The sequence below is a fragment of the Diadema antillarum genome, unplaced genomic scaffold, assembly GCF_040938485.1.
Source record: "Diadema antillarum isolate AM-2024a unplaced genomic scaffold, OU_Dant_1.0 seq00000686_RagTag, whole genome shotgun sequence".
In the NCBI taxonomy this organism is placed as follows: Eukaryota; Metazoa; Echinodermata; class Echinoidea; order Diadematoida; family Diadematidae; genus Diadema; species Diadema antillarum.
In genome coordinates this window covers 462,668-481,617 of record NW_027271591.1, presented here as the reverse complement: position 1 = coordinate 481,617, position 18,950 = coordinate 462,668, and the positions used below count along the sequence as shown (strand labels likewise).

The window sequence follows — 18,950 nt, the reverse complement described above, 5'->3', positions numbered from 1 at the left end:
CCAGACAGTCACTTTCTTGTAGTTTGACCTAGTGGCTTTCTAGGACAAGTTCAATTTCACTTCACTGGCAAAATCAAAGATAAATTTCTCTCCTGACAGTATGATACGAGTTATGGCAAGTGAAGTGCGGCCAGCGCTCGCCGCCGCGCCCATAGGCACAGCCAGCCGTCAGAGCTAGTATACAAATATTGACTGCTCATGAGGATGATGGTGGAAATTATCATTCCCGAGGTGCTTTTCATACCGACCCTTCTATCACCCCGAGGCGTTAGCCGAGGGGTGATGGAAGGGTCGGTATGAAAAGCACCGAGGGAGTGATAATTTCCACCACCATCCGAATACAGAGCAGTTAATATTTGTTTTATATACCTCATCGTTTAAGACTTAACCAAGTTCTAGGGCTAGGCAAATAAGAAGTAAATTCTAACTGTTAGGCCTAAACGTTAGCCCTAAAATCAGGCCACAGCCTGCGCTTGCTGGCATGGTTTTCGTGCATTTCGTACTACCCAGTACGCACGGTACATTGTACTCACTCACAGTCACACGGCCTTCGGCGAGCTCGTGCATAAAATCTTGGCAGAAGATTACAGTATACATCCAGTTTCCCGTCGCTCGTGTTTTTAATTCGATATTTTCAACATGCTGAGATTTGTCTCTGTTTCGGGATCCTAAGAAATTCTAATTGCAAAGTGTACGATCTTTGATCCAGCTCACTTCAAATCACGGAGGAGCGCTCGATCACCATGCCACGTAAACGTATGCCTGCTGTGCGCTAATAGTGCGATGATTTTGCATGTGTTTATACGATGCGCGTAGTGAACGTCCTTGCCTTGGGTGGGCCACGGTGGAGGGGTTGCGGACACCGCGCGCGAAGTCTAGTGTACTTGTTATGTGTACAAAAGTCGCGGAGGGTTTACGAATTCTATCACGAGGGTTTTGCCTTTCTATCACGAGGGGTTTGCCTTTCTATCACGAGGGTTTTGCCTTTCTATCACTTACACGAAAACCCTAAGGCAAGATAGACGGGACTACACCTTGTCACGTGATATACTTTTGACCAATGAGTGATACGAATCTCACTTATGAGGTATATAACTTGCTATAACTAACGAGCTCTAACTACTAGTACAGCTGTAGTTCCGCAGCTCACTCGGCATGTTGGCTTGATTTCGCTGTAAGTTGGCTTGATGTCCGCAGTCAACAAGCAGTATTCCGCAATTGAAATACGTATCGCCATCGTATCGAAGGATCTTTTTCCAGAAAAGTATGTTTTGTTTTTCGCTTTTTAAAACATTTGAGAAGATTTCGATTTCCAAGATATTTTGACACATGTTAAGTTACATATCTACCTTTCATTTTGTACCCAAAACACCTTCTCTTTCGCATGTTTTGCACAACCGAACACTCCTCCCCAGTCCCTTTAACGCAGGCATGCACCGCGTGTTCACATTTCACATGACACACTGCGTGTTTGTACAGATATTATAGATCAGAGCGAGTGTCGAGGCTCTTCCGAACGTATTCTCTGACGAATGTTACAGTTACTGCCGTGTAAGTAAAGAGCTTTTAGGACAAGTGTCGAATTACATCGTCAGGTTGTTCTTGAAATGAATGTTGAAGGCGCCAGCAATCCATCTTGAGCAGTTCTCCTATTCGGGCGATTTCAGCTAGCTACTACACGGTAGGTTCTACCTACCGGTTAACCCCGTCGCGGGGCGCTGTAACACAGTAACAGCCCTTTACGGTACGTATTTGTCCGTATGGGGTCGCTGCTGCGGTTACCTACCGGTATCCCTTCGACTACAGCCTACAGTAATAAAATAGTTCAAGCAGAGCTCTGCTGGTCTGGAGTACAGCCGCCGGAGCAGGGGACTGGATCGTCCACAATCGACCCACCGTTAGTGGGCTATCAGTGCTTCACTTGTGTGAGAGCTGTTAGATCATTACACTAGAAATACATCACAAGTTCGTCGTTGGAGTTTATTTTGTGTGTTTTCAGCAGTTGAAAAAGAAACAGAAGAAATGGCACTTCCTGACCACAGGGTAATTTCCATCCAGAGTCACGTTGTATCTGGCTACGTGGGAAACAAGTCTGCCGTCTTTCCAATGCAGGTAAAGACCCATACAATAAGCCATCATGACATGCACGCGTTGGCCTATCAATAGGCTGCGTTCACATAGAAGTATTCGGTATTCGCTATTCGCTATTCGCTATTCGCTATTTGCTATTCGAGCACCGAATACACTAGACAGAAAGATCCGTCTGTCCGGAGGACTCTTTTGTATTTTGCCATTAACGCTGTCCTCCGTAGACAGGGGATCCGTGAAGCGAGACGCAGTCTCCGCGGAACATTCCCCGACGGACAGATACAGACCGATCTTTCGGTCAACGAATACACCATCACCTGCACCGTCCACTCACCATCCCATGTAGTGAGGATTTCTTCCTCCTAGAGTCCTACATTGCAGCAAATCTTATTAACAATTTCTAAACTGCATCAGAATGTCAGTCTACATGCTTATTTTTGATAACGGGCAAATCCAGACCAAAATTGTCATTATTTCATAAACGAGGGACGGTATACGCTGCAAGAAAATCGAACAAGCTCGATTCCCACTTTGCTATACTTTTCGCAGGTATTCGGTACTTTCGAATAGTGCCCTCTTATGTGAACCGGTGTGAGGAAATCCTATCGTTCGATTCAAGCTATTCGCGTGCCCTCAAAAAACGAGCCCGAATACCCGAATAGTATACTTCTACGTGAACGCAGCCTTAGGCTGCGTTCACGTAGAAGTATTCGGTATTCGCTATTCGCTATATTCGGGCACCGAGTACACCATCACCCGCACCGTCAACTCACCCATGCAGTGAGGATTTCTTCCTCCTACATCCCAGCAAATCTTATTAACAATTTCTAAACTGCATCAGAATGTCAGTCTACACTGTACATTACATGCTTATTTTTGCTAAAGGGCAAATGCAGACCAAAATTGTCATTATTTCATAAAGGAGAGACAGTATAGGCCTACGCTGCAAGAAAATCGAACAAGCTCGATTCCCACTTTGCTATACTATTCGCAGCTATTCGGTACTTTCAAAGAGTGCCCTCTTATGTGAACCGGTACGTGTGAGGAAATCCTATCATTCGATTCAAGCTATTCACATGCCCTCGAAAACAAGCCCCGAATACCCGAATAGTATGTGAACGCAGCCTGAGGCTGTGCTGTACAATGTGCTGTGCTGTGCATGCTGTTCTGTGTGTGCTATGTGCTGTGGTCGAGACTTGCCGGGCTGGCTGCACGTTTTGGGTCTCTGCACAACTCGAGTAATGTGGACTTACAGGTTATAGTGCAACTTTTTACTGCACGTAGAACCATGTCTACTCGTACATTTGTACAGTGCACTGCCAGTGACGCTCGACACCAACTAAGTTTCATTGTGTAAAAACAACAACAACAATGTGAAAAAGATAGTTTGTTATGATACTGCTCAAGTTAAGATAAAGTACATTGCGTTACCAAAACTAAAAGGACATAGACTAGTAATAATTAAAACCTGCACCAATGTTCAACCTCCCGTGCTAAAGTCGACCGAGCATAAAACTTTACTAATATTAAAGGGGAAGGCTAGTAACTGATCAGTGGGAATCAGTGGAAATGCTGGGAGATGATTGTTCCAATCCTTATGGGATTCATTCAAGAGTTCATTGTATATCTATTGTTGTATGAAAATGATTTGTTTCAGAATGGTCTCATATTCAAGTAATGTGCAGTTTAATGCTTCTAGGTTAGCGTCCCTGGTCAGTGACGGAGCATTAATCTGCACATTACTTGAATATGAGACCGTTCTGAAGCAAATCATTTTCACACAACAATAGATATACAATGAACTTTTGAATGAATCCCATAAGGATTGGAACAATCATCTCCCAGCATTTCCACTGATTCCCACTGATCAGTTACTAGCCTTCCCCTTTAAGCATAGGTTTGTACCGGTACATTGTGTACCAGGTACATGATGTAGTCTATTATGTAGAGTTCTAGCTGCTGGTCAAATTTTGGACAGCATTATGGTTGAATTATGGGTTTATAATTTGCACAAAAGAAATTTCATATCTAAACCTGCAAACTAGTATTAAGAGTTAAGGTACTGTTTACCATTGGGAGCAGTGATTAAAAAAAATGTTTGAGTTATCATATTCGATGCAAATGTGTAGGTCAGTTGTATCACAAAACATCCTACCATATATAAAAATTTTGCAACAAAGCCTAAAATATAAGGAGATACCATTATTTTTCTTACTAAACCATAACTGCAGACGGTTTAGTCTACAAACAATTTTATTATAGCTATTGTTCACATTTTGTATATTTAACAGGTTAACATTGATTATATTGATTACTTTTTTTTTTTACACTGGTTGTTTCTATCCCTAACTCACATTTCAAAACTATTTTGAAGCACTTATGAAGCTGGGTTTTTGTTTAACCTGCAAATGGTAAATAATGCCTTTATGTGTAAAGTTCAGCTGTAGCTGAGCCAAACTCGGTTAATTTGCATGTAGAGCTAAAATATTTTTCAACATGTATCAAATCATTATTTTTATTGTAAATTTGAACCTCATTGGATCACAGGCTTACAGCATCATGGCATCATTTGGTTTTTCATACAGAAAAATATCAGCTACATATGACAGAAATGCTGCAGCATTGTGTAGCTGATAATTATTCTGTGTTAGCAAAAACATACTACTGTAGCACCAGGAGAAATGCTTTTTTAACCAAGAGTGTCTGCAATTACTGAACAACATTGCCAGTCAAAGCCAAATGTGGCACCGTCTGAAGTACGGTAGTTCGAGTTCACTTTCCTTTGATGTTTGTATTCTCCAGTAAAGTGCCTCAAGTTGTTAAACCTGTTCCTCCCGCATTCCTCTGAAAACCTGTGCACTGTGCTCCAAAATGAGATTCTTTTTGCCCTCATCAAAGGACAGACAGGTTGGTAATCTGCCTGCAAGAAAGCAGTTTTAGAAAGCAGTACATGTATCCCCTTTGCACAGTCAACTGCATACGCCATCGGACAATGCAAACACACAAATATTGATAGGACGTGAGATATGAATAGAGCATGCGCTGGGCTCTTTTGCTACACACTAGAAGGGCAACCAAATGGGGCCACCAAAAGTCTACATCTAGATAGCCCAGCCTTGATTGCTATGTACAATAATTGTGTGTATGTCATCATACAAGTTTTTAAAGCAAAACGAGCTCACTGCTATCTTTTAAAAGGTAAATTCATTAATAGTCAAGTTGTAAACAATATACATGCCCTTTTGATACAGAAAAGGAACAGATATTGATAGAAGAAACTCTGTTGATCGATGTCAAACATTAATGACAGGCCGATATGTGTCCTTTTGTGTTGGGGGGATGGGCATACAACATGAATAATTATGTATGTGGAGTTCTAGGCCTGTATGTACACAACTAGAATTCTATTGCAGAGAGTAACCTTGAACCTGTGATGATATAACAAATATATTGGAAGCACTGTGAGTATAGTGATACTACACATAATGTTGTATGGTAGGCCCCAACATCTATTGGTCACTAGTATTGCTTGGCGTCATTACTAAATGTCATATGTTAGCATGGACTGCGGGTTTGATGTTCGCAAACCAAACCACAATTGTGGTTCCTCTCCTCCATCCCCATGGGTAGTTGCTGAAATCACTTCTTGTACTATTTTCCTTCAACCAGGTCCTTGGATATGAGGTAGATGCTGTCAACTCAGTACAGCTGTGCTGTCACACAGGATACAAACATTTTCAAGGCCAGGTCTTGAATGATTCGGACCTGAGGACACTCTTTGATGGTCTCAAACTGAATGACATTCATCGGTACTCTCACCTCCTGACAGGTTAGTTGCATTTATCAGTACGATGTACACGATAGTGTTTTTAATACTAATGAAAATTCATCATTAAAAAGAGTGCATTTCTTGTCTGATTATGTGCGTGTAAGGATATTTCAACTTGTGTTTTTTTTTTTCATCCTCCCCCCCCCCCCCTCCTACCAGGCTATGTAGGGTCAGAGTCTTTCCTCCATGAGGTCATGCGGGTGGTCAAGGAGCTCAGGGAAGCCAACCCAGACATCATCTACGTCTGTGACCCTGTTCTTGGGGACAATGGTCACTTCTATGTGCCCAAGGAGCTGATGCCCATCTACAGAGACCAGCTCCTCCCACTTGCGGACATAATCACCCCCAACCAGTTTGAAGCAGAGTAAGTACAGAGCAGTAGGGCATTGGTCCCCTCTCATTCAATGTATTTGCCCCACAATGGGCCTCATTTCCAACTTTAATACCCTCATATCATTTGGCTGAAATGGATTTATATATAATTTTGTCTTTTTCTTTGCACTTAAAATAGAAAGCCAGGTGAAAATGTTTTTAGGCAATGACTCTATCCTTATATAATTAGCATGAATTTTATGCCTTTGACATATATGTGAAACGCAAGATTTCATATTTAATGTCAAACTGTTAGCGAAATTTCTATCATGTTTGTAGAGTTTTAATCTTGATTAAATTCAACTTAAACATGGAATGAAAATGCAAAAACTGTTTGAGGTATTCCAGAGAGAGCTGACACATTGTGGACAACCTTTGTCATGCCAGGTTGCTCTCAGGTGTAACCATCAATGATGAGGAGTCGGCTCTCCGTGCCATAGGCATCCTCCATGACAAGGGCATTAAGACTGTCATCCTGAGCAGCTTTGAGGCTGGCAAAGAAGACAAGCTTGTTACCCTTGGGTCAACTGTCAAAGGTTAGTGAGTGTTCCATAAAGCACTGTATTTATACGTACGTTCATGAGACTAGATGCATACTTGCCCCAGTAACATCATATTGATCTTTTTGTTTATGCAGAAAGTAAAAATGAAATGAAAAGAATATACACTTCTACAAACATATGCATTGTGACTTCTGATTATGATTTTGACTTATGAATCATATCAACCAAGCCAAGATTCTTTTTTTTTTTTCATTATTGCTGTTACTGTCAAATCAATTCATCTCAGCCTCTGGTGGAAATTTCTTGAAGTATTATTATTAAGGAGTGATATTGAATCTATAATTTGAAATACTGGGTAAAAATGAAATGCAGCAATGCATTCCATTACATGGCATTTAAAAGATATTTCTTTCACTTGTCTGGATGTGGGCATTTGAGCAATGGTGTATGCATGTAGAAGGCAAGAACCTATTCAAACTACTTGTCCAACTAAAAATTTTAATTGTCCCAGGTTAGTGAGTAAAATTGAAGGACCCTATAAGGACTGTGTCCTATGTACCTGTTGTTAGGTCTATGGGAGTAAATAGACCAATCCGACCTGGCAGGAAATCTGCCATTACTGTGTTGTCCAAATGCACATGTATACCCTAGGTATGCTTAATGCATGACATAATTTATGTGTGTATTACTCCAGGCACAAGCTGGTCCCAATATATCATGCATTCACATATCATGTACAATTTTGTATGCATGCATGGGACGCCACAGTAATGGTAGGATTTGCTGCCAGGTCGAATTGGGCTTTAGCTGTCTTCACAGGATTAGACAGACATGCTGGTCACTCTTTGGTTAGTGCTTATGCTTTGGAATGTGGGTGTATTGCCTGATTTACTCAATTTAATTATTTAGACAAGGTCCAGGGGCCACAAACGTGCATACATGCAAAGGTGAACCTGTTTGTGTAGCTCCTTCTGTCCATGATCTTTGGAACCAATAGCCATCCCAAACTTGCAGAAGTGATATCAGTTACAATGAGAAGGCAAAGGTGTTCAACACAATTAGGGGATGTCCTGGATGTACATGGAACAAAAAAATTGCTGTCAATGTCCACCCCAGTTTTATGGTTTGATAAATATTCACATGTAGGGTCAGAATTATACTGTGGTTATAGTGTATGTACACCATTTTACCCAAATTCACCTAGTTTAATGCCAAGAATGGGTGTGAAACATATTCATGCTCAGGAGAAGTGGATGATAGGTATGTGCCTGTGTATACTTGTATACTTGTATGGCATTCTTGTTTATTGTTGCTTTTGTCAACAGGCAATGAAAAGACTGTGTGCCGGCTTGAATTTTCTCGCCTCAACTGTACATTCACAGGGACTGGTGACCTTTTCTCAGCCCTTATGCTAGTATGGACTCACAAGCATCCAGATAATCTCTTGGTTAGTTGAAGTTCTTGCTCACACTTTGGGCTACTGTGTTTATACTTGATGTACAATTTTCAGCAAATTTGCATTGAATGAACCATTCAGAAGGATTTTCCAGCAAACATTTTACTGTGTTGATTTTCCAATATGACAAATGATCTCCTCAGTTTCTCAGTGTCAATACTTTGTTGAAAAGTTATTTCTTTTCAAAGTCACTCAAATTGAAAATGAATTAACAGTACAGCCTAATTGAAATTGAAATTATTTCAGGGAGAAGTTTGTTTCATTAAAAAAATTGTGTAGCTTTCAAGTTAATGACTAACCCTGTTGTTACGTTTTCATAAGAGCATCATTGTATCTTTTGGAGATAATACAATAATATTTCCTCTCAAGAACCATGAGATTGGTACAATTCCTGTAAAGATCAAACTTTGCCATATTTAGTGACCTACATATTTGTACCAAAATGTGTGTTCCTGTATTTGTCAAATTTAGCTCAAAGTTTCATGTGTCCATAGCTTTTATTTCTACAAAAGTTTAAATTCCTTTTGCATTGCCAGACAATGAATGTAAGTTTTGATTGAAGCTCAAGAGTGACACAAACCATTTCCCCCCCCCCCCTCCATTACTTTCCCAGTCAAGGTGTGTAACTAACTGATATGGATAGGCAGTCATAATGAAGTCCTGTTATTGACATGTGATAGTAAGCAAATAATCAACGTTGGTGAAGGTGATGGGACAAACTATCACTTCCGAGGCGATCTGGATGTAGCTATCTTTCCGAAGCGCAGCTGAGGAAAGATAGCGTACACATTCAGATCGCCGAGGAAGTGATAGTTTGTCTCATTGCCTGACACTAAAAGTTGATTATTTGCTTTATATTCCACATCTAGGGTCCTAGATATTCCCATTTCATTCCAGAATCTAACGTTACATCTGAAACCGTAGCTGTCTTTCATCCTTAGGGCTAGCTAGGGGTATAAAGTACAGAATACACTGTACCGGCGGCAACCAATCACGGAGAGCGCAAATCGCTCTGAAAAGAGCGTACGCTTGGCGATACACACGAGAGATACACTGTAGCAACTGTTAATATTAATCCGCTCTGCGATACGGTCCGTGATTCGGCTGAGAGTGTGGTATTCATACGTGGTTTTCGGCTTGTGTATGTAGGCTATAAACGACGTAACCTAGCAATACGACAAGGATCTAGAATCTACGTAATATTATCTTACATGTGTTCTCTAGTTTACTTACCGATCATGTTGTTGCTAAAACGATGTCCAACGTGGTCGTTAGAATTCTAACGCTAGTTGTAAATGTTCACAACGCAGTTGTTAAACTGAAATGTCGCATTTCTGTTCTGGTTCTGAACTTGCACATTTCTGTTCTCAACCGGAGGCTGAGCAACGAACAATTCTGTGTTATCCACTGCAGCTAGCAAACGTTCCACTTGACTGTTTGAAATATCCAAAAAGTCATCAATATCATCACCAATATTACCACTATTATTACTAACTTCAGCAGTTTGTTGTGTTTGGTTTTGTGTGCATCGCTGGTCTTGCTGGCCGTGATGAGATGGACCTGGTTCTTGTTGTGCATGTCCAAGTGCATTAGATATTGTTTCACTCATTTTCATTTTTTGTTGGTCGCTCGTTTGCGCGTAATGTTTGATGCTTGTTTCAGATCTATGCCCTGAAACAGTCATAATGTCCCTTGAAGGAAAACCGGCATGATCAAGAGTGGTAATGGATGTTGCTCTTAGACAGTGATTAGTGTAGTCAGTCGAGCATCCTGCTTCCCTGCTAATCGTCTTCATCATACTTCCAAGAGTGTGAATTCCAACTCGAATGTTGTCATACCAAGGTCCATCTCCATATCGTCCAGCTCCTTTTGGTTTTTGCCAAAGAAATGGCGAGTTGGGATTTAGTTTAGATTTGTATTTCAGGAGTGTTTCCACAGGGCACCTACTACTCCCAGGTATTTCGAACATACGTCCTCCTTGGCTGTTCGAGTCGTCGTCAGGGTGATTCTTTGTAGCTTTGTCGACGATGCGAAAATAACGGTGACCATTTTGTTCACTAAGAATAAAGTCATCAGCCTTCATATCATGCAAATTTTCTTCTCCTCGGTTAGCAAAATGGGTCATAATATCCACAAATACTTTACGCTGTAATCCACGCGGAGTGTCCAAGTCCAGACTGTTTTGAATTTTGTTCATGTCGGTTTCACTAACAGTTTTGTGATGTTTTTCGCTAGCTTTTCCTTCCACTTTGAGCTTCCGAAGAACAGTTTTAAACACACGACCCGATTTCGCAAAATTGGTGTCCTTGATAATGTCGATGTCTCGCAAATTCAGAAAATACTTCTGCAAACCATACCGCAAGGCCTGCATGGATTTTTTCCGGTATGACTCGCCACTACGCGATTTCACACCCGCGTAGAACTTTCCAAGAAGCTGATCCAACGTTTTCAAGTCGATGCCCGCGAGCTGGTCGAAATCAACGTCCCCTAGAGCACCACAAAAATCCTTAAATATTCCGAGACTAAACTTCAACTGTCGTTTCGTATTCTTGCTTTCACTGTCCTGCAGCAAGTCATCAATTTCAGCTTCGCTAAGCAGGTCAAATCTGGGGATTTCTGCGGCCATTTTGTTGATTGAGCTACGATCGACGCGATGCTAAACAAATTACTAGTACGTAGGCCCTATGTGCTACGTTTCTAATACGTACCTACGTCTATGTACGGTACGCGGCACTACTTTAGAGACCATGGGCGATGCGCGTAGCTGATCGCGCACAGCTGCGGCACCTAAGTAAAAGTGCGTTGCACTGTGTACTATCAAGTGACCTAGGTCACATGATAGTCCACAGTGCAACGCACTTTTGTTTCGCGCGTACTCGTCTTGCGTTAGGACTGTGTGGACTGTGTGGAGATCAGCGAAACAAAAGGGCCTATCAACATAGAGTGTAACGAACTTTTCTTCTCAGGTGATGTGATGGGCAAAATTACGCTTCATCACGTGATCAGCTCTGGACCAATCCTATTGCAACATTCTTAGTATGTGGAATATAATAGATAATATTTATCAAGAATGTATTTGAGTGGTTGATCACATTTTATCTGAAATTGATGGAGAACTCCAAACCACTTTTTGATCCTCTGAAGTTTGAAAAAAAAGGGGAAATCCTTTCAATGGCAAAGAAAAGAAAAATCTTTTCAAGAGAAGGAGATTACAGTGACCACTTGAAAATTGGAGAATTATTACATGAATTTCAAAAGTATTTTTGTGCATTGGAATTGTTTACTGTTCAGCTGGCATGTGAGAAGGCTCTGTCCACGATGCAGGCAGTTTTGAAGCAGACTCTACTAAGCGCTCAAGGTATGCTGGCTGTATATTTGTGACACTTATTTTGTGTATCTTACTTCTGCTTTTATGTTGTTATTGTATTTGAAGTGCAGTTTACTATGTTCAAGTTGGCTGATTAAATACAGTAAAATCAGATAAACAGAATGGCCAAGGCTTTCCAAGGCTTTGTCAAAACACCCCCCCCCCCAAAAAAAAAAGCATATGGAATTAATAAAATGTTGCCTATTTCATGTGATTGTCATACTGCAAGCAGCCACACATGCAAACTAGACCAGGTGCTAGCATCATGGCCTAACAAATCTTCAATAGACCACCATGCATATCTTACTGTATTTCCTATTTGTGACATGAACTGAAGTACTAGATGTTACAAAAAGCATTTCCCACTTTTGATCCTTAATAGATGAAAACTATACATCAGATGACACTATCATTGATTATGAGTAATAGCTGAATAGTGTAACAATTTAGTTGGAGGTGATTTGAATATGAGAGCTTGAATCAGTTTTGTTAAATCCATGATTAATTTTAAAGTTAAGTTCCAGATTTTGGTCAAATTTGAACCCTCTGTACAAATTGAACTTTACGCAAGAACCAATGATGTTTATGTGAGTGTATGTTTACAATGACCCTGAACAATAGACGTGAATACCACGAATACATCTTTTCAGAGCTCTGCTGACTAGGCTTCCAGAGTCTTGCTCCAAAGCACATGAATGCTTTATTAATGATTCATGATGGATTGCCCTGGGCACTGCTAGTCTGAATTCACGGTAAAGGGTAAAATGCATGGACATGGAAAAAATAAGCTCATGTTTTCATGTGCTTGCATACACTACATTTCAGGATGAATAAAGACTAGCTGTGATAGTGGAATTTCTCATGAATATGAAATAGAGTATTCCGGTCCCGGGCCCCATTTTATCAAAAGTTAAATTTAACGTTAAGTCAAGATCATCTATGATTAACCTCTTAGATCAACTCTTAAGTCCACTTAATCTATGATTAAAGGACAAGTTCACTTTCATAAACATAAGGATTGAGAAAATGCAGCAATATTAGTAGAACACATCAGTAAAAGTTTGAGGAAAATTGGACAATCGATGCAAAAGTCATGAATTTTTAAAATTTTTGTGTTGGAACTGCTGGACGAGGAGACTACTACAGCTTGTGATGTCATATGAGTACAACAGTATAAAGAAAATGTAAAGAAAATTCAACATATTTTCATTTTTTTCGCATAATAAAAGAGCATTTGACTTGCCTCTTTCTAAAGGTAGGGGGAATAATATTACCCATGACATATGTCGGTAACGAGTCAAGGGAATGTGTACTTTTTTCAAAAGATGAAATTTTGTGAAATTCTCTTTATATTTTCCTTATATTGTTGTATGCATGTGACAGCGTACACTGCAGTAGTCTTCTCATCCAGCGGTTACTGCACAAAAACTTCAAAAATTCATAACTTTTGAACGGATTGTCCGATTTTCCTCAAACTTTCAATGATGTGTTCTACTATTATTGCTACATTTTCCCAATCCTTATGTTTATGAAGGTGAACTTGTCCTTTAACTTCCAAATAAACTTCAAGTCCGTTTTGTCAAGAGACCCAGAGTTGAAATCAACTCCAACTTCCTCCCAAATCAACGGAAACTTACAGTTGATTTAAAGTTATAGCAGACTTCAAGTTTGATAAAGTTAGCGTTGATTTCACAATTAACGCTAACTTTATCTTGATAAAACAGGGCCCTGGCCATTGTTCAGGATCATTGTCGGGGTGTTAACCATACACTCCCATACACACCAATTGACTCCTGTGCAATATTAAAATTTTGTACGGAGGGTTGAAAACAGAGCAAAATCTTTTTTTTTTTTCAAGTTTATTGAAATTGAGTCCCTTATTTGCAATATTGCCAATTATCGTCAAAGCTAATTATGGAAAAATTTCTGCAAAGTGGACTGCCAACCTCTCTATGAAAAGTGACAGAGTAATCATCTTGTTGATTGTGGTTGCTAACATGGAAGAAGAAAAATAAATCTTGAATTTAATGAAATGATTTATGCTATCATTTTTAAATTACCTCCAGCAGAAGTGTACACTATTCAGCTCTTGCTCATATCAATGTCAATGTTATCTAATATATAGTTTGTGAACTATCAAGGATCAAATGTGGGAAATCAACACCTAGTAGAAAAGCATGTATCATTCTATCACATAACTTTTTTGACATAGTCTAATACATTGTAGCTCAGTGATGATGACCTAATTGAACAGGCATTAGTTGCAAGAACATGTTTGTGTGTGTGTGTGTGTGTGTGTGTGTGTGTGTGTTTAAATTTTTTTGTTCACCAACCAATGAGAGAATTATGAGTCAATGACATTAGACCAGCTAATTTGCGTCTGGTTTCAGCCAGTATTATTACTCGGTAAATACTTGTGGAAACTTAAAATCAAATAATATTTTTATGTAATGTCTGATTTTGCTGAAACTTCCTTTATGTCTGTTTGATTTTAGTTAATGTATTCAAAATAACTTGAACACAATGTGAAATAATAGAATCGCATCTTTATATGTGCTGCTTTTTTTGTGTGTGTTAAATACAGATGGCAAATAATGGGGTTGAATACCAAGAATAGTTCTGATTGCATCTGAGTTTATAAAATGTTCACTTACAAGAACCAGTTTCAAACTTGCTTTTCTATACTGCCCTGTTTCATGGTAAAAAGAAAGTGAATTTCAAAAGGGGGAAAAATCTACCTCAAAGCCAGGCTTGCAGCAGTATGCAAATATGAGATTTACTGATATAAGATTTGAGTACTACAAGCTGCATTTTTGTTTGTTTGTTTGTTTGTTTTTCTTTTTTTAAGAGTAATACAAATTGACAACTGTTGGCATGAGTCAGGATATTAGATATGTGTATTTATGCATCGATTATATATTAATTTTTTCTCACTTTCTATCACTATCACTCCTTGCCACCACCCCCCCCCCCCCTCATCCACCATCTGTTTGTCTGTTTGTTGGTTTACTACTACAAATCAAATGTGAATATCTGTCTTACTTTTTCCCAATCAGAATTAGCTGGTCCTGGCAATGTACCTACTGCTGCCCAGCGCGAACTGAGGTTAGTCAAGAGCAAACAGGACATTGAGGAACCGCCCTCTCTAGTAGCAGGGAAGTATTTAGAGCTATGATAGGTAGTGGATACCATCAATACTACTAGGATAAAGTCAAAACACTTGTGATGCAGTACAGGCACAAATGAGACTTTGTATTTTTAATGTATTATGTGTATGTGTGTTTTAAAAATTTCAGGTGACATTTTACCAAGGTATATACAATGCACAAACCTGAAGTAGGTTTTGTGACATATCCAGGGCAGGCTCAAAGTTATCAAATGAGTTTATATTGTAAATGAAACTCTATTCTACATGCAGCTTGACAGTGGTATATAAAGTAAAGCAAAACATAAAAGTAAAAATTTCAGTAGAATGGGATGTAAAATTAGAGCATACTTTATTTTTAAGTTTCACATGTCTTCTTAAAACAGTGAAATCAATCACAGTCACATACGTGAGTTGGATAAGATTGTGATTACAGCTCATGAGTCTTCTGTTGACTGCCACAAAATCTTTATAAAGTGTCATATTTTAAAATGATGTATAAAAGAATAATTATATCCTGTCCATCAAGTTAATGCAGAGTAGTGCTGATTGTTATATGATTTATTTTCTAATCTATCATGAGTTTGCTTGTTGTCGTCTGTAATCTCATGCAGACAACTGCATAACCTTAAAATGTAACTGGAAGCGTTAATTTGAAAAGTTCCAACAAAGTTTGGTTTGTTACAGTTTTTTTCCTCATGCGTTATTATGTGCAGGACTACCATGATATGGTACACAACATTGTGATCTGTTGTTGCATACCCTAATAGTAAGCCCTGCATTGGGGCCTACTATATAGCAAAGCGTGTGCAAGACTAGACCCACTGAAAATGATAAACAATGTTAGTTTAATCAACTTGACAAATATGACAAAACTCCCTCTGCTATATATCTTTTCAAAGAAATATGTAATGTGTTTCATGCATGTGCAAATTTAGGTGGTGATTTTTGTCACATATATTTGGGTATGTATGTCTGTATAAATGAATGTCCTGTAAGAGTGGTAATTTACAGGTGATTTTTTTTTTTTCAATAATGAATTTCGCGGACGGTCATGACAATTGAGCAAGGACTCTAAACAGCTCACTGCTGCCATGGCGGCAAAGGGTTTTGTCAGCACATACTACAGTAAAGGTGACTGGTCCGCATTACAACAGTAAATTCACTCCCACTACAGGACCAGTGAACGTGAAGAAAACTACAAATAACAACAGTTATACCACAAAATATACCTACCTTGAAATCACAGATAATGAAATAATCTTTCATGTTGCAAGCAAAAATGTTTGCATGTTTTTATTTTCTTGCCAGCACCCTGTGAAAATTTGCGCTTTCAGAGTATGATAAAGATAAAACATGAAACAAGAGCAGCAGCCACAAAGAAGCACAACACCATATCAATGGAGAAGGTTATTCAGTGATCTCTGTGAGTCCTACATATGTCTTTCCTTGTCAACATAGTTTTAGGTACACATTGTAGTGTCTGCACACTGAGAGTAGGAAGCTGTGCTGTGACCATGGAACACTTGTATCATGTATGAATGCCATTGATCTTTGATGGGGTGTTTCACACTCATCCTCTTGGTGTGATATACCAATGCTGACACCATAGAAAAGAACCCACAATGTCTTTACCATCATCCTGCTTTCCCAATACATCTAGGTTTTAAGCTCCAATGTTCCATACTGCAGTTAGTGGATTATGGCATCGTTCATGCAGCGTGCATTGCCCCCTTCACGTGGTATACACACTTTGTTTGCAAAATGGCATCAAAAATTCAAAAGAAAAGTTTTGCTAGAAGACATTCCATTCCGAACAAATAGAACTCAATCTTCATGCCCAAGGATAAAGATTTGGTGTGGCATTTGAGGATACTAGAAAAATGATGGTCCATATGAGCTTCCATCTGTCCCTTATAGGGCACTTCAGGGAATGGCAGGACCACACAGCTATTATGTGTGTGTCTGGATTTTCCCTTCTTCACAGGGGATTATGTGCAAGTGTGCCCCCTTGTGACAAAATGAGAAAAGTGTCCATCCAATCTGTAAGGCAGTAAGGTGGCTCACAATACCCAGTGCTTTTTTGCAATCAGGATAAGAAGGTTTGAAGCTATATGAGCCCTTCTGAACAGAGATGTGTGTCATCATCCCATGCAGTCAGATGAGAAGCAGAACACTTTCTCTGTCTGTAGGACATAATATGAAGTCCTTTAGTTCATGCGACAGGGTCACAAGACATTTCCATACAAGAGCGTTTCAATTTTGCATATCCCTGAACTTGTCCATCCATTGCAGTGGAACCTCGGAATTACAAGGTCCTAAAAGACATGACAATTACCTTGTTGTATAAGGTTTCTCACTATGTCAGGTACAAAACCAAAGAAATACATTACAAAAGTATTTTAGAGCAGAAAATTCACCTTGTAAAATTTTTTGTTATATCTGACCTTCTTATCGTGAGGTTCCATTGTACACTGGAAAACAATGAAATGATGCAAACCCCTGATGACGTGCCCCTTGTGACTAGCTCTGTTTAGCAAATGGTATTTACCCTACAAGACCAGCTGATGTGAATGAAGTTCACAACATTGAACAACATTATTTCATCACATGTATACTTTGTACTATGTTTTTTTGATTTTCGATGATTGGAAATAAACTATGATTGAATTGAATTGAAAGTTATGAATTCTTATTCCATCCACAGTTAGCACGCTGTGCAAAAAAAAAAACCCTCTCAGGTTTCTGTGAAGTTTGAAAATGCTCATTCGAAACCTAGAAAAAGGTATAAACTGTTGAAACCATGATTTCTAGGTTATTTCATGATAAATGAAATAGATTTGAAAGCTTAACCTGTTGAAGGCTAGTCCCAAGAATACTCGGGCAGGTGTCTGTGAAAAATGTGTGTTATAGCAAAACCAGCTCATCCTCAGTGGGTTAATTCTCAATTCAAACTTTCAAGTGTAGAATGGTTTTGTGTAAATGTTTTTTCTCTTTTGGACAAACTGAGAGAAATGACTGAGATCCCAAATGACACATTAGTAACTGCATTATCTTAGACGGTTGTGTACATATCTACATATGAAATTTTATGCATACATCAGCTGTTCTTCAGAGAGACTTTCCGTCCCAAAGTGTGGCATTATAGATGTAATGGAAAAGTATCAACTTCAGTCTTTAAAAGACAGTGAATGTTCATATCATTCTATATGGCGTGTATGTGTACAGTGTATGTGTGAGCAAACTGCTTCTTAGAATGTACACCAAAACAGTTCCTGAGTCATGATACTAGGTATTGTAAAAGTGAAACAAGAATAGTTCAAGTGTGAGGAATTTTCTGAACAGAGCCGGTGCAATTACCTGTACAGTTCTGTGATTTCTTTCCGCCTGTTATGGCCGCCCACAACGCTAAATAACCCTATCCTTCATTATATGTTCAATACTCGTGTGGGTTTATGGAGACAAGTATCAATATTATTTTAGAGTTGGCTTAAAAGCATGGACCCAAGCACAGGACATTTTTACTGAAACAAACTTGCCTTTACAAGTAGAATTTGTGTTAGACAAGCAAATGTTTACATGAAGTGAAACAAATGAATGGTATAAATCAGGGGTTGTCTTTTGTGGGACAGAGCACAATGAACATTTAGAATGCATTCTTTTTTGAACAGTATTTTTTTTTTTTCTCGATAAAAATCTTCCTAATTCAAATGTGAATTGCTGGCATTTGATTTGTATGCAACTCAAAATCAACAAATTTGATCATTTTAATGAATTCAACAGGATGGTTTCTAATACCAGTTCTTCCATCAAGTGCATTTCGATATATTAAACAAATGCTGACAAATATATACGGCATGCTTCATATCAAAGTGATGGCAGTCACCCGCAAGAGATTTTATGAGTTTTAGTTAAAAGTATATCAATTGGAGTATCAAATTAAAATTCATGCTGTTTCATCGTGGCTGTATCGGGCCCCTGTAGAGGGACTGTTACTGTATATTGTTGACGGACTGAAGGATGACATGAACACCGAAAGAAAAATAAATCCTGATTTGATTAATTTTGTGATGAAGTGAGGATGTCAGGGTCCTATTCTGCAACATTGAAGGGATCTCTCCGTATTTCTTGTGTGCAAGAATGGGGGGGGGGGGGGGGGGGGTACGAAGGGGAATACCATCATGCTGAAA

The 18,950-nt window shown here is 39.1% G+C and overlaps 1 protein-coding gene across 1 annotated transcript; it reads left to right on the top strand.

Moving 5' to 3' along the window:
* The first annotated feature begins 1,787 nt into the window (after positions 1 to 1,787).
* On the top strand, positions 1,788 to 17,321 carry LOC139737216 (pyridoxal kinase-like). Its single transcript, XM_071647892.1, has 7 exons — positions 1,788 to 2,112; positions 5,758 to 5,917; positions 6,077 to 6,281; positions 6,677 to 6,825; positions 8,118 to 8,239; positions 11,540 to 11,606; positions 14,672 to 17,321. The coding sequence occupies exons 1-7, from the start codon at positions 2,023 to 2,025 to the stop codon at positions 14,788 to 14,790; spliced, it is 912 nt and encodes a 303-aa protein (XP_071503993.1). The 5' UTR covers positions 1,788 to 2,022; the 3' UTR covers positions 14,791 to 17,321.
* Positions 17,322 to 18,950: the final 1,629 nt, after the last annotated feature.

Bases quoted from the DNA above. Each gene is read 5' to 3' on its own strand.
- LOC139737216 (XM_071647892.1), top strand. From the start codon at position 2,023: ATGGCACTTCCTGACCACAGGGTAATTTCCATCCAGAGTCACGTTGTA. The intron at 5,918-6,076 runs GTTAGTTGCATT...CCCTCCTACCAG, and splicing joins GTACTCTCACCTCCTGACAG to GCTATGTAGGGTCAGAGTCT. The intron at 6,826-8,117 runs GTTAGTGAGTGT...TTTTGTCAACAG, and splicing joins CCTTGGGTCAACTGTCAAAG to GCAATGAAAAGACTGTGTGC.